The sequence below is a fragment of the Sorex fumeus genome, unplaced genomic scaffold (genome assembly GCF_029834395.1).
Source record: "Sorex fumeus unplaced genomic scaffold, SorFum_2.1 ptg000006l, whole genome shotgun sequence".
NCBI lineage: Eukaryota > Metazoa > Chordata > Mammalia > Eulipotyphla > Soricidae > Sorex > Sorex fumeus.
The window spans coordinates 30213576-30239559 of record NW_026606063.1 but is presented as its reverse complement, the minus strand read 5'-3'; the positions used below and the strand labels follow the sequence as shown (position 1 = coordinate 30239559).

General features: G+C 41.0%; 1 protein-coding gene across 1 annotated transcript; it reads right to left on the bottom strand.

Annotated features, from left to right (window-relative positions):
• Positions 1-955: 955 nt before the first annotated feature.
• Positions 956-23485, bottom strand: CMPK2 (cytidine/uridine monophosphate kinase 2). Its single transcript, XM_056127521.1, has 5 exons — positions 22368-23485; positions 20221-20335; positions 10146-10347; positions 4376-4609; positions 956-2595 (listed from the first exon to the last, which is right to left on the bottom strand). The coding sequence occupies exons 1-5, from the start codon at positions 23064-23066 to the stop codon at positions 2478-2480; spliced, it is 1368 nt and encodes a 455-aa protein (XP_055983496.1). The 5' UTR covers positions 23067-23485; the 3' UTR covers positions 956-2477.
• Positions 23486-25984: the final 2499 nt, after the last annotated feature.

Below are 25984 nucleotides of genomic sequence, written 5' to 3'. Positions count from 1 at the left end.
GGTGAGATACACTCGGTAGCTTGCTGGGCTCTCCAAGAGGAGCAGTGGAATTGAACCTGGGTCGGCCGCATGCAAGGCAAATGCCCTACCCACCATGCTATCACTCCAGCCCATGTGTATATTATATATATGTGTGTGTATATATATATATGTATACACACAGCACTATAGAATGTCTTCTAATTTCAAAGAGGATTTTGACAGGTTGTTCCTTTTATGTTTCAGATCACATAGCTTATATATATGTATATATTCTAATTTCTGGTATGCCATATCTGGACTACAATTCTTAGGATTTAACAATAAACATAGGGACCAGAGAGAGTTTAAAAGTAAAGGTGCATGGCTTGTATGTTACTGACCCCAGTTTAATCTCCTGTACAACAAAGTCTTTAAGCATCACCAGGCGCAGCTCTGAAGGCACTCAAGCACTGATTGATAGATTCCTACAGGACCCAAGTACAACTGGGATCCTCTGGGCAATATATGGCACTGCTCTGCCTGGCCAACACTGCATCCCTAGATCTTTGCATTGAATTGCAGGCTCAGTTGGTCTAAGACAAATCACTGGTAATAAAACAGAGCCAAATAGGTATATTTGGTATACATATTCTCCTGTATAGGTATGGCAGTCTTATTTCTCATGAATCTTAGACCTACCAGTAGGTGCAGTGTCCCAGTGCAAGCAGGATGAATTCATACAGGCTTAGAAAAAAATGTATCTACCACTTTCAGTGAGAAGGATATTAGATTTTGCTAAAAGTGGTGTTTAAAATGAAATAAAAAGACCTTTCCCTTCTTCTGAAATTACTTTAGCCACAAATTCCACATGTTCCCAAACACAACTGTTAAATTCTAGAACCCCCAAATTCCTCCTATTTTAAAACCATACTGAAGAACACTTTTTAGACATTTTACTGGGGGGAAAAAAGACATAATTTAGCCCATATTAGAAAATCAAAGTAAGTTTATTCGTCCACAAAGTATTTTTAAAAAGCATTAAATTGTTTTTATTAGGCTGCTAACATAAGCATTTCGAAAGATTTAAAGTATATAACACCAATAGTAATGAGATATCACATTTTAAAGAATCCTATGTATTAGCTTTTAAAATACTTTCAGAATAAAACCGATTACATATTTATATATGCAGATATACTATGTATAAATTACATATAGTTCTTTTAAAAAGTAGTATGCTATAGTTAACAGCAAGCTTTATTATATTTTAGGATATCATATAATAAACCTGCCAAGCTTTTAAAATTACTTTGGGGAGGAGAGCACATCCTCAAGAAATGGTAGACAAGAAGAAAATAAATAATAAATTTATCTTAGAACTAGACGCATGTTAGGTAATTGGTTCAACAACTCTTCAAGATAAATAAATAGTGCCACTTTTATAAATAAAACAGACTACTCATGTGAAATGACTCACCTAGGGTCACATAGCAAGGAAGTTTCATCTATTCTCTCATTTTTTTCCTATAAAGACAGAACTCAAAGCTGATTTCCTGTACAATCATAAGACATTCAAGTGCAAGATAGTTTACTTGGAAATCTTATTCCAAGATATATATGCGAAATTTTAATGCACAACCACTGCATTTAGCTTCTTGACTTTCATTTCCATTAGAGGATCAAATCTTCTACATTAAGAAACAACATAAAGTAAACCTCAATATAAATAAATTGCTGGACTAGCTAAGTGTCATATATCAAGCTCAGTGTAAATTACTCATTGTATCAAAAGCCATGTTTTCAAAGAAAAGGGGTAAGAAGTAAGTAGAAAATAATTCAAGGCTGGTATAATTCTACTAATAGCATTTTGGGTTTCCTGTCTCCATATCTGTTTCTGAAGTGCTGAAATAAGTTATTTCCAGGCTGTAAGTCAGAGATGTCTTATTTGTATAGGCTCCAACTCTATGGGGATACCTGGGACAGAAAGGACATAGAGGTTTAGTCTGTAGGACAAGTTGGTTCTAAAATGTTGGGGCTGAGCACATGATGATGAAATGCATGTGAACTAAATCAAGAAGTAAGCTCTACGTAAATCTTAGTCTCATCCATGAACCAAGTTGTTGGGGCCAGAGTGAGGGCCTTTGGTTGACTAAAAGATATTTTCAATTGCATCTGCATTGTCTTATGCTTCTGGATATGAGAAATTTTGGAGGATGGAGTGCAAAATAAGTTCTAACAAACTGGTTTACAATACTGGGATGAAATCAATCACGAGTCTTTCTCTGGAACATAAATGATATTAACCTTAATGAATCCATTAGTTAGAGAGAGTACAATAATGTAGTAAAATGAATAATCTGATCTTCAATTTTCTGCTACATTATGCTTTTATGTAACAGAAATATGGGAAAATGTCACGACCAATGAATGCTTAGATGCATTGAACAACAATGAATAAAATAAACATGTCACCTGGTTGGAGTAATTTTATTTCAATTACTGTTGCAATGTAATAATTAGGTACAATTATTTTGGATTATGCTTAAAACCGTCTGGAGAACCTTTTCTTTTGCAGGACTGGCATCCACCACATGGCAGTCGGGGTTTTCCATCCGCCGGTAGGACAGTTCTACCCTGGGGACAGGCAAAATAAAGAAAATTTGAGCATTTTAACCTAGTTCTTCATGCAAATTTTATTTTCCTACAACAATATAAACATCATGAAGCAGCATTTCCATTTGGTCTATCTTCCTGCTTCCTTTGGCAGATAGCTTTGCCCTCAAGAGACATTTAATACACTTTTTAATAAATGGTAAAGGTAAAAGGTAAAGGCCCTCCCGTTGATCGTCGATTTGCTTTTTAATAAATGATAAACTAGAAATAATGTGTAAGTGCTAGCATTTATTGAATACCTGTTATGTGCCAAGCATTAACATTTCACATTATTCCTCTCTTTTATATTGAGAAAAACTTAGGAGGGGAGACATTTCCAGCCCAGTTTTGCAGAAAAAAAATGTAGCCAAACACCCCCATTCCACCCACCCACCCCCATCAAAAAAAGCACCTACTGGAGAATGTCTCTTTTTCTAAAGCAATATTTTTCAATCTTTTTCTGACTATAACCTGATTCCAACTTTGTTTCCTTCCTGTGCTCTTCAATCCTTCCCTACTGTTTGACCTACTAGCTTCATGCCCTGACATCACATTTATGTGATTTTTCACCGGTGGTCCTTTTGGAATATTCTGGGACCGATATTGTTGATTTTTTTTCCCAGGTGATAAATACTTCTCTATAAGGATTTCATATAAGATAGAGGTCCTTAAATTGCTTTCACTTAAGGTTCTTGTAAAATTTCACCAGAAGTCAACCTTTCTTTTATTTTTAATTTTTATTGAAATTGACAATGAATATCTCACATTCCCTAAAGGTGAAGTGTACAATGTTATACGTTAACTTTTGTAGTTAACATGGTATGTTCACCACCAAGAGTCCAGTCTCCATGGATCTCCTTGTAGGGTTATCTAACAATGACATAGACATAATGTCTGATGTTCGTTACAGAATGAACACACTGTTATACTGAGGTCAAAATAGAAGACTGGGGTAGTTGAGCAAGGCCCACATCTATGCTTTTCACTTACTAAGTGAACTCAAATCTTTCCCTTCTAAGATTAGGTTTTTCCATCTTCAAAATAAAGATTTCCTTCCTTGCGAGTCTTGTTAAAGAGATTTAACTGAATTAATACCAGTAAATCATACACACAGGACAGATGCCCTATAATTATTTACTTTCTAATATTCAGACATGGTAACAGTAACATCATTATTTATGGAACATATTCTATTTTGTTTTTTAAATCAGTGTTGTAGTACTGATTCACATCCAACTGTGTGAAGCAGACTGCCTAGGCCCTCCTGTTATTGTATATTTTTTTCAAAAACAAAGTCATTGCTTCTAAACCAGGAAGATCCTGAGTTTAAGCCCAGATGTACTATTTAGCATATCACTTAATCCTTTGAACCTCATTTTTCATACCTAAGAAATACGGCTAATGCTGTCATAGAATTAACAGTGCTAATATAGTATAAATTCATCAGACAGTGTTCTGTGCACCTTACATCAAAGGGACAAACCCAAACTATTTCTGGCATAGTCACACCAGAATCAAGATCTGATCAGGAGCACAGTGAATCCCAACCCCCATCCTCTGCCACCTTTTTATAGAAACATTGCGGCAACCCTATGGTACAATCCCATCATGGAACTGAGCTAACCGAAGGATGCTGCTTCTCTGATTTGCAAAATAGGAAGAAGCCATTTTCTCCACATTCCTAAAGTCATCATCAATTCTAATATTTGCCAGTCACCTTTGCTATGGCCCTAACCACTCAGGTCACATTTGGGATACATACTTTTGCCGAAATACACTATTGGTCTCCAGTTCAGTTTCCTCTCTGGTCTTCTCCATGCCCCGGCCCTTTAGCCTCTGCAATCGCTCCTCTGGACTCAAAGTGAGCAATAGCACCAGGTCAGGTTTAAGCAGGTCTCTGGGCCATTGGTATATTGAGTGATGGGCTGGAGGCAGGTGCTGGATACCTCCACTCACCTCGGTGGCGATGGCATAAGTGGCTGTACTATGCCAGTACCTGAGAAGAATAGAAATGAGTTCTCCATCAATAGACGAATTCCAAAGTAGCAGCTGAGCAACAAGTACAGAAGACTCAACATTAGGGCTGGTTCTGCTAAAGCTTTCTTAGTATGGAACAAATTACATAAACAATGGCTAGAGTGATAGTGCAGAGGATTCCATACCCAGCACCATGCATAGTTCTCCAAGCTTCACCAGGAGTGATCCCTGAGTGCAGAGCCAAGAATTATCCCTGAGTACCACAAGGTATGGCCCCCAAATAAACTACTTAAATAAAATCTTATTGAATAAAATACTTAAATTTTTTTTAAAAAATCAACAAATCAACAACCATGGTATGAATGCAGCGCACCCTTCATGAAACTTTTTATCTTGAGATTATAGTGTCACGTCATCTTGCCTATACAGTACCTTTTCTATTTTTGTTTGTTTGCTTGTTTTTACTCTTGTTTTGTTTTGGAGGCATATACTGAAGTGCCCATGGTTTACTCCTGTTTCTGGGATCAGGGAATACTCCTGACAATGCTCAGGGGACCATACAAGGTCTGGAGAACCATGATCAGTCACATGAAGGGCAAATGTTTAACTTTATACTGTCTCTCTGGCCCCAGTATCCACTTATCCACATATACATACAAAGATGTTGACAGAAATGATAGATGAGTTTATTTATAAGCTATAGGTATGGTTTATTTATATTTAACGCTGTGTTTGAGTCCAAAATTTTCTCCAAACCTAATCAATTATCACATGCTTCAAAACTGAACTTGCTAACATTCTAGGAACTCTGGTAAGGAGGCCTCCTTGTTTATGCCAACTCTTCCATCCTCTAATTGTGCTTGGTGATCATGCCAGAGAACAGTAAAATCCATACCTTACTGAAGCAATTCTTAAAGGTCTTCCTGAGCAAATTTATTAGTCTTGACATGGAATATTGTTCTCGGAGAACTGAAATACATTCCTTCCTCTCTCTATAACTCCTCCCTCTAACTTCTCCTCAAGTTCGAGTGAGATTTCTACCTGAAAAACTCCACTTCCTCCTTCAAATTTAAATTCCTATGAATCCCTGGGAAAATTCACAGTTCACACCTCTATACCCTCCATGTTTATCATAGTTATTCTATAGTTTATAACTAAACTCTAGCTAACATATTTACTCTCTTTGTCTCCTCCATTATATATCAAATTATATATCTAATTAATTTTAGTCATCTCTGTATTCCAAATCCTGGAGACACTAATAACACATAAAAGGTAAGCCTATTCTATATGTATATGAATATATGAATTAGATTTTCTTTCTCATACTCTTTCTCTGTTCATACAAATTTCAGGTGTCTAAACACAAAACTTCAAATCTAAAATAAAAGAACTGAAGTCTACAACAAATATTTACAACACCACTTGCAATGTTCCAAAGTTACAAGGTACACATGGTCTGTATTTTCAATGTAGTGTCTTAAATGCTTTAAAATATTAAAATTCATCATTTAGACTTCAACCTATATTTTATAATTACAAGGTTATGCCGATATTTTTAAAAATAAATTCATAGTGCTTTCTGGCCTTGTTTCATTTTTGCCATATACTTGCTCTGTAGACTTTTGTAAGTTATTTAATTCAGTAGTGTTTCAATTCCTTTATCTGGAAAATAAAAATCAAACAAGCCTCCTTTCCTTTCCATAGTTTAAAAAAATCCACAAGTGCTTAAAAATCTGTTTTACATATGCCTTATAAGACAATCTTTAATTCTTGTTAAACATTGATAATAACTAAACAAACCTACATTATTTCAAATTATGATAACACGATATAGACAGTACTGAAAAGGACAAGTGTCAGAAATTATTTTGGGAGTTGGTCAATTCTGACATCACAGCTCCTTCAAATTTCTTATCTACTCTAAAAGTGGGCTGGAAACTACAGGTCAGCTCTGGGTGAGTTTCTTGAATTAAGCTTGGAATCACCCCTATGATGTATCACTATTCACCCATCACTTATAAGCTTGAATTTTTACCCTCTCTCTCAGATGTTTCTTGTCACTTAAGCTCAATAAATGTATGTGGGGTCCAGATTTTTATTTTCCTAGTAGTCAGTTTTCACTGCCTTTCTAAGTGTTCCCTGTTCACAGCAGAGACTGATCTCATCTTAATTTTAAAAAATTTTTCCCATTGTATAAGAACCATCAGCAAGAATAGACTTTTAGAGGTAATGAGGGTGATTAAGCTGCCAAACTCAACCATAGTTACCATCAAAAATTACTGTCTCCTTATTTTTCGCAGCTAGATGATGGTGTTGTCTAAAATGGATTTCATTAAAATCTTTAAACATGAACAAAAACCACCCAGACAACAAATAACCCCTCTTTCTCTTTATCTGACGAGGTGATAGTGTCTCTTTATAGAATAAAATTGCAGACAATTCACAGACACAAAGAAGAAAAATCAAGGGAAGAATTAGGGCCCTATTTTCTATAGAGTTCTCATTGACAACACTGTGACTCATTTTAAATAATCATACCCGCTGACCATCAATTTCAGACTCTTTCCACTACTTAGTACTCTCCAATCCTGCCATCAAGGAAACCACATTAGTCCAAATCAAATGCAATTCTCCCAATACATTATACACAGCTTATATAATAATGCTTTATATTTTAACAGTCATTTGCTATTCAAAGAATTTCTACTTGCTTCAACTCATTGGATATTCATCACAAATCTTGCTGGCAGGAAGAGCAAGAAAAGTGAATACCCCCATTTAACAGACCAAAACTCTGGAAAAGATAAGCTAGGGCTGCTGCAGGATTTCTGAACGTCTTAGGAAATAAAGTGCTTTATGATATTACACTCGATTAGGAAACTGAGTTTATTCTTTTTTTGAAATAAAGGAACTGAATTCAAAAAATATAGACACCTCAATAGCTGGGCAAAGCATCCCAGAGGGTAAGTACCATGAAGTAATTTTATTTCTCATCCTTCTTTAGGATTCCTCATAACTTGCCAATTTTGAAATTACTATGCTGCCATCCCTAAAAATAAAATAACTTGTAGGTATTATAGTTTAGATGAAAGTCACAGCCTTCTAATGACTTTCTAATGTTTTTATCTTTCCCACTGCCCCCACCCCCAGTGACAACAACCATTTTACTCTCTATTAAAAGCAGAATGAGCTCTTTGAGGGATACTTCAGACAGATATGAAAGAATCCCAGATAGAGGGTATTTAAAACATAAAGGCATTTCAAGAAAGGAATAGATGTTGTTTCCAGATAATAGGAAACTAGTTTTTATCAGTTACTTGCAAAATAGCAAACTAACTGACCACCTTGACGACAGGGAGTAAGCAGAAAAAGAAAACACTAGATCAGGTAAAGTTAAAGGCTAGTAATGCGAAATGTTGCCTAGGACATGGATATAAGAACTCTTCAAACATCATTGGGGCATTGTGCGTGTGGTGTGTTTGCAATACTCAAGGCTGAACAGATGTGAGATGCATATTTTCCTGCGACTACTCCTTGAAAATTAAGGCAACAAAAATGCATCCATACTTATATCAGAGTTAAAACAAGGAGATATTCATGCAACAAAAACTAAATCTCAAAAACACAATGTAATATAAAGTAATTTAGAAATTTAGAAATTTAGAAATAAATCGCACTTAATACTTAACTGCATATATAGGAGGTGAAGAACAGGAAGAACTAAAAACTGGTGACCACTGGGTAAAGAATTAGTAAAGCCTTGGAATGAAGAGATTGATTTTCTAGGCTCAGTTAAATTCTAAGTTTTCATCTGAAGCAGGTCAAACTTGGCTCCCTTTTGAAATTCCTTCAGATTTATATCTACAAATTATGTTCTTTTCTGAGTATCTGTCATATTTCAAGATAACTACTTGCCTTTCTTAAAACATAACATTACAAAATGGACAATAAAACAGACATTTAGAGTTTTTTTTTATATCCACTTGCAAAAAATAGACAACAGGCACTATTGATCAATGGCCTTTCTCTCATCCCAAAGCAAAATAATCTCCTAAATGTGGACTTCAATATCCTCTCATCCATCCTCTGTACTCAGCAGCATGGATTCTACTCAATGTCTTTCTAAAGCCTTTTTCATTCAAAATAGTAGATTCATCAAAGATTCACATTGATGCATTGTGCTAGCTTGTACAATGGGTTGCTGCTTCATTTACAAAATATGACTGGATTTATTTTCCCTTTCTTCTGTTGATGACATTTTAGGTTTACAATTTTTTTCAATACTGGAAACAAAGATAAACCTCTTATTTTTTTCTTAAGTACAATATTTCTTCAGTATTTCTTCATTCCATGAAGAAAATCTGTTTCTTTAGTACAATGTGTAGCAATCTTCCACCTTGCTACAGGTTCACTGATTGCCTAGCACCAAGGAAAGAGTTTCTATTCATCCTTAGAATCTCCAACTCTGGGTATTAAGGACATTTAAATTAGTTTTCACCAACCTGATGAGCAATACAACATCACATTCTGATTGTAATTCCACATCAAAAAGTCATGGCGATGATCACCAACCCTTTTGACTTGCTGGCCAAAATGTTCCCCTACTGTTGTGGTACTTTCATGTATTTCCGATATGTGGAACTTAAAGAATATAAATCAGTTTATGTCACTGTATTTCCCAAAACATTCAATGGCTCCCCACTGAGCTCAGAATAATATCTGTGCTTTTTCTACTGCAGCAGGATCTACATCTCAGTCCTGGGCTTCAAACCAGAAGCACCCCCTTATCTGCCAGGTTTTTCATCAACAAATCAATCAGGTCTGTTTTCAGGTTCTTGAGCATATTAATTTCTTTCTATCTCTAGTTTCCTGTTGCTGAGCCCTCTCTTTATAATGGTGTTAATGTAATTTTTATGTCTGTCTCATTTTGCCATCCAGAACTCCAATCAACGGTACCTCCTTAAATAAGTATTCTAAACCAATAGAATGAGAGCTTGATTTATTAGCTTCATAATATTTTTTCTTTCTCTGATATCATCTGATTGATATACTTCATTATCCTCTTCTTCAATATTATGTTTAACCTGTAAAAGCAGACCACTGAATCCCCTAAATTGGAAAGTCTTAATCACATAGTAGATAGTCAATAAATGTATATTGATTAAGCTAATGAATAAATGAACCACTGAAAGCATCAATTTGAAGCAGCGGCTTTTACTCATATACCCAGTATACCATATTTAGGTCAGTCTCGCTGACAAGTTAGTTCATCTTCCTAAAGACTTATGTTTCTCATTAGTAATTTTGAGCTAACATTAGTATCCACCAAACCCAGTGGATATTTCAAATATTAAGATAATGTATTCAATGCTCTTAGTAAAATGCCAGCGTAGGTAATTAAGAAACCACAGACACATTACTCTCATGCTAATCATAGTACAGTATGACTTAATAAACACACTTATGTATTTGCAAATAAGTACCACACATAAATATGCACACATTAGTATATTAGGAATAAAATGCCAAACTCAAGACACTTATATACCAACCTGTCTATAATCACAGGAGATTTGGTAGACTCTTTAGCAATTTCAGAAGCCACAATATAATTGCCCAATGAGTAAAAAGCTCTTCTAATGATGGTGGGCTCATCATCGAAGATTTCCCTCCACTGGCCAATGCAAGCAGGTGGTGACTTTAAGAGAACAGCCTTGAGTGAATCTGAAACCGACTGGGTTACAGTAGTTTTACCTACAGGTTATAAACAAAAGGCAACACATCTTAACACAGCAGTCAATTTGCTCCCAAAAGTTACTGATGAAAAAACAAAACAGTATTCTTTATTCTTTCCTTTTGTGAACTGAAGGAATTCATTAAATTATATGATTCTTTTTCATTTTCTTAAAGAAAAATAAAAGCCATAAAACTCGGGATTTTTAGATACTTCTATCTGGGATCAGAACAACTGGAAGAAAAACAAGGATTCTCTTTGTCTTAAAATTAATGATTAACTTTGTTATCTGACCTCCATGCTCTGAGACTCTGGGATAAGTTTTGCCTCATTTCTCATGATGCACTTCAGCTAACTTAGAAAAATAAACTACTGAACCACGTGATGCTCTCTGTAGTCTGGGACCAATCTTGTCCTTAGATCTCACTTGCAGTCCTCAGAGCTGTGCATTGTCTACAGTGTGTCTTGGCTATGATTGGGCATTTTCCTGGTATGTTGTCCTCTATTTGGCAGTCACTCCACTCAAAACTGGCTCAAGCCTCCACACTTTGTCCATTGCTGCCTCCTCTATCATGTGAATTTACCCGACATTCCCATGTGAATTTACCCGACATTCCTCACTTGACTAGCTCCTGTCCTGTACTGGACACTTAAGTCAGGACTTAACTCTTTCAAAATTGCACCTGACCCTAACCCCAGCACCTTGGTCTCTCTAGCACAGGTTTATGCAATACCTGTATTCACCAAAGTGCTGGGGACAATTTTCCTTAAAAGTGTTTCCCAACTATTGTATCTTGGAAAGCTTAGTAGCCTTTTCTCTAAGCCAGGCCTTTGTTTCAGGTTTCCCTGAGGCCAGCTAGCACCAGACCTGGGGCCCAGGACCTTAGGCCCAATAGACAACCATGGGCTCTGTGTCAAAGCAGCAGTGAGTGGACTCCTGACTGCGGCGCCCATCTCATCTTAATTCCAGGTCAGCACAGCTGCCGGCTCGCACCTCCATCTTTCCCTGCAGGACCCCAGGTGTCCCCCAAGATGCCTGAAGATAAGCAGTTTTGAGCGTCTGCCCTGCCCTCTTCACTCCTGACCGCGGCGCCCATCTTATCCCAAACCCAGGGTTCTGTAGAGGCGTGGCCTTCTCAAAAGTGGGCGTGGCCTCAAAGTGGGCATGGCTTAATTTCCGGCGGGAGAAGGCTCACACGGCCGCAGGTTGTTTTCCCATACTAAGGAACCTAGTCCCCAAGGAATCTAGTTCCCAACCTACTCAGCAATATGAAGAAACAAAGAAAATCTCCAACACAAGGGGAGAACAACGAAAAGAATCTAGACCATTCTGTCAATACAGCTCACCTAAGGGACCTCTCTGACATAGAATTCAGATACGAAGTCATCAAGATGTTCAATCAACTCAATGAAACAGTCAGACACACAGCCAGTAACACCACAGAAAAAATAGACAAATTACGAGAAGAAATGAGGGCAGAAATGTCACGATTAAAAGATTCCATAGATGAAATGAGAAACTCAGTTTCTTCTCTTAAAAATAGAATGACCACAGCTGAAGAGAGAATCAGTGACCTGGAAGATCAGCTGCAACAAGCCAACACGCAACAACAAACAGTGGCAAGGGACCTCAAAATGGCTCTACAGAGAATCAGAGTCCTAGCAGATGATTCCAAGAGGAACAATATTAGAATCATGGGACTACCTGAACCTCAGGGAAACAATCCCAACGAAAAAAACACCGTCAAACAAATCATTGCTGAAAACTTCCCAGAGCTGCACAATGCAGCCATTCAGGTTCAAGGAGCCCGAAGGGTGCCAGCTAAAAGAGACCCCAACAAAAACACTCCAAGACATATCATAGTTAGAATGATCGATACTGCTGATAGAGACACAATACTGCAAGCAGTAAGAGCAAAGAAGGAAATCACATACAAAGGAGCATCCCTTAGATTCACAGCAGACCTATCAGAGGAAACCCTAAAAGCCCGAAGGCAGTGACGAGATATAGTAAAAAAACCTCACGGAAATGAATGCTTCCCCAAGAATACTCTACCCGGCTAAACTCTCCCTCAAAATCGAAGGAACAGTACACTATTTTATAGATAAACAGCAGCTCAGGAACTTCATAGACTCAAAACCAAACCTAAAGCAAGGCCTAAAGGGGCTACTATAAGAAAAGACAAACCCTACAACCACAACACACCCGCACAGAAAGATGACACAAAACCCCATAACCATTCTCTCTCTCAATGTCAACGGTCTAAATTCACCAGTTAAGAGACACAGAGTGGCAAAATGGATACAGAGACAGAACACAACATTCTGCTGCCTACAAGAAACTCACCTCAACAGCCATAGCAAACACAGACTCAAAGTCAAAGGATGGAAAACAATCCTGCAAGCACACAACTCCCTCAAAAAAGCTGGGGTGGCCATACTAGTATCCGACAACGTTAATTTCACCTTGAAAAAGATTAGAAGGGACAGTGAAGGCTATTTTCTCTTCATCAAGGGATACGTACAACAGGAAGAAATCACACTCTTAAATGTATACGCACCTAATGAGGAACAGCTAAATATTTAAAACAACTACTAACAGATTTTAAGGAGGACATCACTACCAACACAATAGTACTTGGAGACTTCAACATCGCCTTATCACCTCTGGATAGATCAACAAGAACAAAACCCAGCAAGGAATTATTGGCTTTGAAAGAAGTAATAGAGGAGAAAGGGCTTATGGACTTATACAGGGCTTTACACCCCAAAAAGAAAGAATACACATTCTTCTCCAGCGCGCACGAAACATTTTTCAAAATAGACCATGTGCTAGGACACAAAACATACCTCAACAGAATCAAGAAGATAGAAATAGTATCAGCCATCTTTTCAGACCATGATGCACTGAGGATAGAAGTGAATCACACACAGACACGGAGAACCAAATCAAACACCTGGAAATGAAACAACTCGATGCTGAACAATGAGTGGGTCAGGAACGAAGTCAAGGATGAAATCAAAAGATACCTGGAAACAAATGAGAATGAAGACACAAACTACCAGAACTTATGGGATGCAGTGAAAGCTGTATTAAGGGGAAAATTTATAGCTCTGCAAGCCTATCTTAAGTCGATAGAAACGATGCACATAAACAATTTGACCTCACAGCTCAAGACCTTAGAAAAGGATCAACAGAAAGAGCCTAAATCAGGCAGAAGGAAAGAAATCATAAAACTTAGAGCAGAAATCAACGACATGGAAAACAAAGAAACAATCCGAAAGATCAATGAAACCAAGAGCTGGTTCCTTCGAGAAAATAAATAAGATAGATAAACCACTAGCAACACTCACAAAGAAACAGAGAGAGAGAACCCTCATAAATCGAATCAGAAATAAGAATGGGAATATCACAACAGAAACTAAAGAAATTCAAGAGATCATCAGAGACTACTTTGAAAGTCTCTATGCCACGAAACACGAGAACCTGGAAGAAATGGATAAATTCCTGGATTCCTACCATCTCCCAAAGCTGAATCAAGAAGATATAGAGTACCTGAATAGACCTATTCACATCAAGGAAATTGAAACTGTAATCAAAAGTCTTCCCAAAAACAAAAGCCCAGGCCCAGACGGATTTACTAGCGAATTTTTCCAAACATTTAAAGAGGACCTATTGCCAATACTTCTCAAGCTTTTCCAGGAAATTGAAAAAACAGAAACTCTCCCAAACAGCTTCTATGAAGCCCATATCTCTCTAATACCAAAAGGAAACAAAGACACCACAAGAAAAGAAAACTACAGGCCAATATCCCTGATGAACACGGATGCGAAGATTCTCAACAAAATACTAGCCAATAGAATACAACAACTCATCAAAAAGATCATACATCATGACCAAGTGGGATTCATCCCAGGGATGCAAGGATGGTTCAACATTCGGAAATCAATCAACATAATCCATCATATCAACAAAAGAAAAGATAAAAATTATATGATCATATCAATAGACGCAGAGAAAGCTTTTGACAAGATCCAGCACCCATTCACGATGAAAACCCTTGCCAAAATAGGGATAGAGGGGACTTTCCTCAATATAGTTAAAGCCATCTACCACAAACCTACAGCAAACATCATCCTCAATGGGGAAAAACTGAGACCCTTCCCCCTACGGTCAGGGACGAGACAAGGATGCCCACTCTCTCCACTACTGTTCAATATAGTACTGGAAGTACTTGCAATAGCGATTAGGCAAGAAAAAGATATTAAGGGCATCCAGATAGGGAAAGAAGAAATTAAGCTCTCACTATTCGCAGATGACATGATACTATACTTAGAGAACCCTAAAACCTCTACCAAGAAACTCCTAGAAACAATAGGCTTGTATAGTAAAGTGGCAGGCTATAAAATCAATACCCAAAAATCCATGGCATTCCTATACGCAAATAGTGAAAGAGAAGCAAGTGACATCAAGAAAACAATCCCATTCACAATTGTGCCCCAGAAAATCAAGTATCTAGGAATCAGCTTAACTAAGGAAGTAAAGGACCTGTACAAAGAAAACTACAAAACGCTACTTCAGGAAATAAAAGAGGACACGAGGAAATGGAAAAATATCCCCTGTTCATGGATGGGGAGAATCAACATCATCAAAATGGCAATACTTCCCAAAGCACTGTACAAATTCAATGCAATCCCTATAAGGACACCCATGACATTCGTCAAAGAAATGGAGCAAACACTCCTGAAATTTATATGGAACAATAAGGCCCCACGAATAGCTAAAGCAGTTCTTGGGAAAAAGAAAATGGGAGGAATCAACCTCCCTAACTTCAAACTCTACTACAAGGCAGTAATAATTAAAACAGCATGGTACTGGAACAAAAGCAGAGCTGCAGACCAATGGAACAGAGTTGAATATACTGACATTTCCTCCCAAACATATAATCATCTAATTTTTGATAAGGGGGCAAGAAAAGTGAAATGGAGCAGGGAAAGCCTCTTCAATAAACTGTGCTGGCAAAATTGGACGGCTACATGCAAAAAAGTGGGCTCAGATCTCTGCCTAACACCATGCACAAAAGTAAGATCAAAATGGATTTATGACCTCAACATCAGACCAGAATCCATAATGTTTACTGAAGACAAAGTCGGCAAAACTCTCCATGATATTGAAGCTAATGGTATCTTCAAAGATGTCACGCCACTGGCCGAGCAAGTGAAAACAGAGATAGACAAATGGGACTATCTTAAACTAAGAAGCTTCTGCACCTCAAAAGAAACATTGACCAAAATACAAAGACAGTCTACAGAATGGGAAAGGATATTCACCAAGTACACATCCGACAAAGGGTTGATATCAAGGATATACAAGGTACTGGTTAAACTCTAGAAGAAGAAATCACCCAAGCCCATCAAAAAATGGGGTGAGGAAATGAACAGAAACGTTCGCAAAGAAGAAATTCGAATGGCAAAAAGGCACATGAGAAAATGCTCTACATCACTAATCATCAGAGAGATGCAGATCAAAACCACAATGAGATATCATTTCACACCACAGAGACTGGCCCACATCCACAAGAACAAAAGCAACTGGTGCTGGCGCGGATGTGGCGAGAAAGGGACCCTCCTTCACTGCTGGTGGGAAAGCCGGCTGGTTCAACCCTTTTGGAAAACAGTATGGACGACTCTCAAAAAATTAGAATTTGATCTGCCATTTGACCCAGCTATAGTACTCCTGGGAATATATCCCAGAGAGGCAAAAAGGTATAGTCGAAGTGACATCTGCAATTGTTTGTTCATTGCAGCACTCTTTACAATAGCCAGAATCTGGAAAAAACCTGAGTGCCCAAGAACAGATGACTGGTTAAAGAAACTTTGGTACATTTACACAATGGAATACTATGTAGCTGTTAGAAAAGATGAAGTTATGAAATTTACATACAAATGGTACTACATGGAAAGTATCATGTTAAGCGAAATGAGTCAGAAAGAGCGGGATAGACACAGAAAGATTGCATTCATCTGGGGAACATAAAGCAACAAAAAGGGAGATTAACACCCAGGAATGGCTGAGATTAGTACCAGGAATTTTGCTCCATGAATGGAAGGCCAGCCACAGGCTCTAGGTGAAAAGGAAGCTCAGGTAGAGAAGAGAGTACCAAATGAAGGGTGTTGTGAGGGCCCTCCCAGGGTGGGAGAAGCATGCTAAAAGTAGTCGATAGACCAAACATGATTGCCACTCAAAGCCTCTCTTGCAAAACACAGTACCCAAAAGAAGAGAGAGAGAACAAGGGGGAATACCCTGCCACAGAGGCAGGATGGGACGGGGGGGGGGAGGAATGAGGGGTGGGGGGGGATGCTGGGACCCGTGGGGATGGATGACGGGCACTGGTGGAGGGATGGGCACTTGATCATTGTATAACTGAAACCCAAGCACAAAATTTGTAAGCCTATAACTGTACCTCATGGTTTTTCACTAATAAAAAAAGAAAAAAAAAGCAGCAGTGAGTGGTCATAGAGCTACAGCTGCTTATAGGTGCTTGCATCTTTAAGTGGTCCAATGGGTGCACAGAGTTTGACAACCTGTACATGACAGCTCCACAGGGGTCTGACTCAGCACCTACATCCCTGTGGATGTCTTTATGCATCAGGGTAAACTGCACAGTGCAGGCCCCACAGAGGGAGATGGTTGAGCTCACCTTTAAGAGCCCGGAATCTATTCACATCACATGGGATATTCTGGATTGGGAGTGAGAGGTGGACCAAAGGGAGAATTACACATAAGCAGAAATCAAAGGGAGAGAAGTGCAGAGATCTAGACCACTATGCCAAAGAATGCAAGCTGCCACTCCAGCCCAGAAATGTCAGTCTGTCAGAGTCTCAGCCATATGGTGGCCTCCAGCACACTGAAGGCCTAGAACAGTCCCAGCTCCCAGGGGAAATCAAACAGATTCTGGGAGGAAGCAGAGGAGATCCATTCCTCTTCCCTGTTCCCAGAGGTCCAGTGGATAGAAGCTACCCTTTGGTGATCACAAGTTCCAAGGAACAGGCATCAATTCACAGAACAAGGCAAGAGAAGAGGTGGTGAGGGGATGCTGGTACTGTCATGTCTGTATCTCATGACCCAGAGCACTACCTCCTAATCCTTCTTGGTGGGGGATGGGAGGACCAGTGAGCAAAGAATCTCAAACCACTCTGCCCACGTGCACCTGGGGACTTTGAGGGGTGGGGGAGGGGGTGTGTAAGGAATCCCTCCCTGCAGTCTATATCAGAGTCTGTGTCCCTAGAATCCCTTGTTCATGAAAATGTCCTGCACACAGAAGTGGCTTTCCTTTTAAAGAAGGCTATATAAAGATCTTTTTCTTAAGGGCAGCTATATATAATATAGCATTTAAGGCAATTGTCTTATATGTGGTAGAACAGTCACAGTTTGAATTCCAGCACTGCATTAAGTCCCCCTAGCATAGCCAGGTACGGCTCCCGATCAGAGAAAGTGTGCACCTCCACATCTCAGAAAAAGAAGGCTATGTAGGACCAGAGAGACAGATGCATATGGCTCACCCCTTTAGGTCCCCGGTACCGCATGGTATCTGAAGGGCAGCAGAAGCAACCCCTGGGTACAGAGTCAGGAGGAAATGTTGGGTGTGTCCCAAAAGTCCCTAAGAGCAAAATCATACCAAAAATATAAAAAGAAGAAGGCTATATAATATTCCTTATGACAGAGAGTGAATAATTATCAAATATGGGATCAGATTGAGAAATCCAGCCTGCAAGCCACTGCATTTTGTGAAGGGAATTCCTCAGGGCTTACAGGTGATTCTTCCACCTAATGCATTCTTTGAATAGGGCATGTTGAGAAGTGTACCAAGCAATTGATTGTGATGACAGACAAAAGGGGCCGTGGTGTCACAGCAATGCTCTGCTCCCAAGCTCATGCCCCATTTGGGGTCAGTACAATTTTATTTTTTCCCCTGGATAGCCACAAATCGAGTCCCATTTTTTTATTTATTTTGATTTGGGACCACACTTGGTGGTACTCAGAGTTTACTCCTTTCTCTGTGTTCAGGGATCACTCTTGGCAGGCTCAGGGAATCATTTGGGGTGCTGGAGATCGAACCTGGGTCAGCCACATGCAAGATAAGTGCCTTACCCACTGTACTATCTCTCTGGCCCTTGAGTTCCACTTTTTCCAGGATGACTACTGTTCTAGCTGGGTGCAAATTATATAAATGTGCACTTTAATTTTATTTCTCAATACAAATAGCCTAGTTTTATATTTGTGTTATTTTCATCTGAGTTCCCATTCCTCAGTGTATCCTCAAGTGCACAAGCAACCTCAGGCATGTATCTGCAGCAATTCTAGTCCAGGGGACTATTTATAGTGCCAGGCATCGAATCCAGGTCAACTATTTGCAAGGTAAGTGTTCTACCCATTGTACTATTATTCCAGCCCAGTTTTAAAAACTTTAGTTTTAAAATGAGAAAAATAATCAGAGCATCTTTGACAAGGTTCTGCACCAGGAAAAAAGAATCACAAGCTTGGAGACCTTCTTCAAGTAAAGGGCTTGAACTGCTCTTTCTGGGAATTTCAACTACCTTTATGCCCTTCTGCCCCTATTTCTTATGCCTATATATTCCTATATCAGATCTTCTATTATTCACATGCCTACCATTCCCTCAATTTCTCTCCTATGTCCTTGATTCTCCCAGCCCCCACCTGATCACTGTCACTGTCCTCCCGTTGTTCATAGATTTTGCTCGAGCGGGCCCAGTAATGTCTCCATTGGAGACTTTGTTGTTACTGTGTTTGGCATATCGAATACATCACGGGTAGCTTGCCAGGCTCTGCCCTGCGGGCGAAATACTCTCAGTAGCCTTCTGGGCTCTCCGAGAGGGAAAAAAAAAAAAACCTTTAGAAGTTATGAATACTCCATCTTTTGTTCCCAATTTCACAAATGAGAACTGTTCCTTGATATTTTTCATGCCAAATACAATGTTATTATTTTTATTTTGAATACTACCATACTACCATAGAAATAAGCAACAAGGGGACTTTCCATGTATAAAGTGGGATCAGGAGACCAAGAGAGGGAAAATGAAAGTAGATTTGAGTCATTCAAGACCTTTTTTGCAAGCGAAAGAAATAGCCAAAGTGGCAGAAGATTGTTAATGGGAGTCAGATGAACAAAACTGTATGTTTCCTCCTAAAAAAAAAACAAAAACTTTTTGTTCTAACTTGAATTTATGTGAAGAGAGGGAGGATAGGAGAGTAAGGAAGAACATACCTGTGTTTTTTCCCCAGATCCCCTCCCCCTCATTCCTGAATTGTCAAAGACTAGAGACCCCTGGGCTATGATGACCTCATCACTGGGAAGTGTTCATTTGATGGTTGATCTTGCTGTGTTGGATATTTCCTTTCCCATTTGCAATCATTTTGTTCCACACATGCTGAGCATTTTCCCATCCCTTCTCTCTCCCCTGGGAAAATACATGAATAAATACTTACTGGTACTGGGAATAATAAAAAAGCTCCTTCATCTGTGTGTGTGTCCCCAGCTTATTTCACTGGTGTTAGCATATGCTAGAAGTTCATATGAGACAGGAATTGAGACTCTGTATAAATTTTTATTTATCAAGATTGGATCTCAAGCCCAGGTGATAGGCCAAAGAACTGGAACAAATGTCTTGCATGCTGGATACCCCATTCATGTCCCAGTTCCATATGATCTGCCTAAGCACAATCAATATACCTCACCAGGAGTATATCCTGAGCACTGCCCAACGTGTCTCTCACCATACAAAAAAAAGTTCTGAGTGATTGACACTAGTCTATTCCTGCAAGTGATCAACTGAATGTCATTGTCTGTAACTAGAAAGAGACATTCTCGTACCTGTGGCATCCAATCCTTCGATAACAATGACTGGGAATCTTCCTTTCTGGATCTGTTCTGGGCACTGGTCCACCAGGTCAAGCACAGCTTGGGCTTCAGGAATGAAGGACGTGCACTGTAAGACAAGGCAGCTCAGAAGCAAGAAGGCATAGATCTTTTGCAGAAGCCACATGCATATAATTGCTGAGAACAAGAGTGCTTGATGCGGTGTTTGGGCACCACATCAAAATTCATCTGAACCTGAGCAAGGCTGGATTCCTTTCTTTAATACTGTATGTGACTTCAGACTCCAAAAGCCAGTAACTCCAAAAGCAATCACTCAGTACTGTTCATTAACTGGCTAGTCCCATGAGAAAGGAAAATAAAATAGGCAAGATGCATTGCAGAGCATTGCAACACAGAGGCAATGTAACTACATACCCAACCAGTGTCCACAAAGAGGTAAGTCCAGAGATAATACAGCAAGCAGATAAGGTGCTAGATTTGCATGTGGCTGGGCTGGGTTTGATTCCTGATACCACTATATGATCCGCTGAGCACTGCTAGGAATGATGACTGAGCACAGAGACAGGAGTAAAACCTGAGCACCACTCCGTGTGACCGCGAAAAAAACAAAAATGGAGGCAAATCAACTATGCTTCATGCTCTAAAAAAAGCAGTTGGCCTCCTGTTGTTTTCAGAGCTCCAGCGGCAGCAAGAGGGCAGATAAAAGTGCTCATCACTGTTATCATTGGCTAGCAGAGCCGGAGTTTCCTGGGAAATAAAGTTCTTAACTGCAATAAATGCTTCCCTAAGTGCTCACAACACAGCCACGGGTGGGCGGGGGGCGGGGAGGGGGGCTCTGACACCATTCTCAATGCTTTTGGTCTTCATGGTAATTCAGTGAAGGTTGCACTATTAGTCCCAATTTATGGATTAAGTTAACCGAGATGCAGAGAATCCTTAAGATACTAACTGGAATTAACACCATTATTGAATGGCAGAATTTGTTTTCTATGTTTTATTTTTTTTTTTATTGAATCACTGTGAGATACAGTTGCAAGCTTTCATGTTTGAGTTACAATCACAAAATGATCAAACACCCATCCCTCCACCAGTGCACATTCCCCACCACCAATATCCCCAGCATACCCTCTCTTTCCCACCTTCCCACTGCCTCCAACGCAGACAATATTCCCCATTCTCTCTCTACTTTTGGGCATTATGATTTACAATACAGATACTGAGAGATTATCATGTTTGGTCCTTTATCTACTTTCAGCACACATCTCCCATCCCGACCAATTCCTTCTTTCAATCGGATGGAGGAGTCTTTCTATGCTTTTAATGTGCTTTGGGGCCATACCCAGCTGTGCTCAGGGTTTACTCCTTGAGTCTGTGCTCAGGGGTCTGTACTGCTAAGTTTGGGAAACCATATGTGGTGTCAGGGATTGAACATGGGTCAGTCGAGGGCAAGGCAAGCACCTTGTCAGCTATATACCTTATCTCTGGCCCCAAGTTCCAGAATTTGGATTCCAGCCCAGAGAGCTGATTGCACACTCTTAGTCACTTCTTGAAGTAGCTCTAAGTTTGTGAAATGCATCTGAATGCAAAGTACTGGACATAGTGAGCATGGCCCACCTGCAATCTGCCCCTTCAGCACCCCCTCACTGAGCACCTGCTAGGGGTCAGATGTACCATTAATAACACATTCCTGCACAACCGGCAATCTTGGGTTTAAAGGGAAGAGTGATCATGTAAGTGGACAGACACTTTTTAAAATCAATGCCCTTTTTTCTACAACCCAGCCCACCAAGCAGGTGTCTCTTCTCCTACTGTGGCAATATCTTCTCCCATAACTAGTGGCCTCTTATATTGCACTTTTGCCCCTTCATTGCCAGCAGGTATCTCTGGGATATCAGTGACCCACAGCAAGTTGGAAGTTCCAGAGGGCAAGAATCCAAACGAGTTAGGGGATACTGGTACCCTGCCTACTTCTTACCCCGGCATCTCCAGTACCTAGCTGGGCAATGAGAGTCTCAACAACCACTACAAGAAAGGTCTCACCGGCCAGGTTTGCGCCCACTGCCTGGGGGCAGAAAGGAGGAACCCCCCTCTCCCCCCCGCCCCCCCCCCCCCCAAGTTCTGAGAAGAGAGGGAAAGCTTACCGCCTCCAAAACTGCACGCGCGGCTTCACGGTCCGGGAAAACTGCTGAACTGGACAGGTCGGGCACCACGGGGTGCAGCGCGGGCTCTGGGGCGGGCAGGACCCGCTGTCCGTCCGCCAGATGCCACCCCTGGCCGTCCCGCAATTCCCACAGGTGCTGCCAAACTCGGTGGCTCGGGTCACCGACGAATTCTCCCAGGCGCGGGCTGGGGACTTCCTGGCACTCGTCCAAGAGCGCGAGAAGCGCGCTCCGGGTGTCGGGACTGTCGCGGGGGTCGTGCAGGAGGACCCCATGCTGCACGTCGCCCTCGGGCGAGTAGCACAGCAGCCGGCGCAGCTGGCACCGCTGGAGGGGTCCGCGGCGGCGCAGTTGGTGCAGCAGGTGCTGGTGCAGTTTGGCCGCCCTCACCCGGGCCGCGCAGCTCGCGCCCGGCGCCACTGGCACCCACAGCGAGTAGCGGCGACCAGGGGGCTCCAGGAGCGCGGCCAGCCGGGGGTCGCCGCGCGCGTCTCCCCGGGCGCCGTCGTCGGGACCCGCTGCGGCGTCACCCCCGAAGGCAAAGTGAGCCAGCGTACAGCCGGGAAGCTCCAGCGCGAAGCAGTGCGGCGGTGACATGGCCCGAGCGCAGGCCCCGCGCAGCAGCGACCCCGAGGCGCGTCTGAGCAGGAGCTGACCCGAGCGCTGGCAGGCGAAGGCCATGGACACCTCCCCGTCCCGCCCTCCACGAGATCGAGACCGAAACCCGCCAGCGGCCCGGGAAGGGCGATCGGGAAACGAAAGCTAAGCGGCAGGGCGGGGCCCGGGGTTTGGGGGCCTCTCCGGTCTTCCTCGGCTCCCTCTTCCTCCTCCTCTTCCTTTGCTTCCTCCTCCTCCTCCTCTCCTCTGGGCCCCTCCAGCACCTACTATAGCTCCTGCAAGCGGCTGGGTCGGCGCGGTAAACAGGCTGCGCCCGGGAGGAAACGCCCGCAGGTGCGCGCCGACGCCGGCCTGCGCGGTCCCCAGGCGCCCCAAGGTGCTCTGCAGGGCAAGCCCCGCCGGGACGCAGAGAATCTTTTCACGGATTTTTCAAGCCCGTGAAGCATGAGTTGCCTGCAGAGGGTCTCAAAATTAAGAATTTGAATAAAATTCAAAACGACCCATAAAAGGGAATAGGCCTTACTATTTAGTGCATTTGGATTTAAAGTGAGATGTCTAAAAGGCAAGGGGTTCGTTTGTTTGTCTTGCAAAGGTGACCTAGTGGTTGGATTACCGTTGGTGAATGGGTAGTGACCCATCCCGCCCAACTTCTTTCTCCCTCCTTCCCCCCCCCCAAAAAAAAAAAAATAAAAGCAAAGTTTAGGGAAGATCGCTCAAAGGGTTGAGGTTCTGGTTCAATCCCCAGCAACGCTATATCCCCTGAGCACTGTACACCAAAAATAGTCATGGGTGGTTGGATGGGTGGACCGACCGACAGATTGATGGATGGAAAGACGGGACCATTTCCCTTTTAAACATTCTTAGTGGATACTGTGATGAAATGGGAGCCTTCTGTAATTCCTTTATAATTCAGTGCAGTGTGCATTTCTCCCCCTCTCTGTGACCCCTCGAAAACTATTAGACAGCTAAGACCACCATAGCCAAACACCACAACTCAGGCTTCCATCATAAAAATGAATGTTATTGATGTTTGAAAACTGAAGTCTGGGTTCTCTCACTAGCTAGAAGGCCCCCTTTCTCTCTGTCCTCAGGTGACCTTCCATCTAGGCCAGAATCTCTGGGTGTCCCATGAGTATACAGATTCTTTTTCCTGATTGGGATACCATTAGATTAGAAGATACCTTATCTATCTTAATGATTAGAACCTACCATATTACCTTAATTGCTTATATTTTTTTAAACTTAATCTCCTTAATAAAAATCCTATCTGCAAAAACAGTCGCATTTTGAAATACTGGGCATTAGAACTTCAACGTGTAAATGAGAGGTGCAAATTAGCCCCTAGCCCCCTCACCGTAAATATTCAAATTAAGTGGTCTGTCTTTAGTGCCACATTATTTGTAGATTATGATTCTCACACCCCACATGTATGGTTCACATGTATGCCCACATGTATGGTTCACATGTATGGAACCACATGTATGGTTCAATGCTTCTCCACTGAGCACTGTATTTAAATGCATACATATGCAAACCAATTACAACTGAGATTATACCAATTAAATGGATTACTTTACAACCAAGTAATCAGTAAAGAGGAAAACCAAAGAGTTTAGGTAGACATGTACAATAAATGTAATCCCAAAACTGTATGACACTAAAACATTGTTAATAGTTAAAAATAAAAATGCAGATATACAAAAACAAAAATGGGTAACATATTTGAACAGGCATTTCACAAAAAACGATCCAGCGCTGGAGTGGTGGAGGTAAGTTGTTTGTAGCATGTAGCCAACATACAGTTTGTTGGCTGGAACTGCATATGACCTCGTGAGTACCCATCAGGGCTCATTCCTAAACCCAGAAACAAGAGTATTCTCGGCACACCTCCAGGAGTAACCAATCATTCTTTCTTTCTGTCTTTTTTTCTTTCTTTCTTTCTTTCTTTCTTTCTTTTCTTTCTCTCTCTCTCTCTCTCTCATACGCACACACAATCAGTGACTAATAAACACATACAAAGATTTTTAACACCAGACAATTGGAATTTAAAACTATACAGAGGTCTGAGAGGTAGTACGGTGGGTACGGTGCTTACCTTGCACACCCTGCCCCAAGTACGATCTCCGGCACCCAATTTGGTCCCCTGAGGTCACCAGAAGTAATTCCTGAGCACAGAACCAAGAATAACCCGTGGCCCAAACCTCCCTCCAAATAAATTAAAATAAATAAAATGATAGTGAGATACCACTACACATCCACCGGGATAACTAATATTGAACAAAACAAAAAACTTAAAGCAGCAAGAGAAGAGATACAAAAAGCTATTAGAACCCTCAAGGGATGTGAATTGGCTGAGTCACTGTGGAAATAGCTATATGTATGTTTGTCTTAGGAAGTAGATATTCTACTCCAAAACATGACAGCAAAAAAAAAAAAATCCCCATATTCTAAGAATGGAATGATTCAATTACTGTGGTAAATTCAGCTAATGGAATTTTAGAAAGATATGAAAGTAATGTAAATAAAGTAAAGTAATGGGGAACTTTGTGACCTTGGACTCCGGGCTCAACGGTATCCAGGAACAGAGATCCTCTGCCTGCTTCCCCCAGTCTCCAGTGAGCTGGGAACACCCCTAAACTACAGCCTGCTGGTGCCAGATAATCTCCTCACCCTGCAGAACTCAAGGCTGCTTCTCCCGGAAGGGAGCATAAAATGAGGCTCCCATAACCATGCCACCGGACTCTGCGTGAGGCTATTTTCACTCAGGGCCCTTCAGAGGGGGTGCAGGTAAGAGCCCTCCCTACCCCAAGGGACCCAGCCCCCCTGGCAGCCGATCTCCACTACCCAACCGCCACCACGCTCCAGGCCACTTTCCACATGCTCGGGCATAGCCGCATGCATGAACATATTCCTGGACAAACACATCACCATAAAGGAAAATATTATATATATATATATATATATATATATCTCAGAGAACC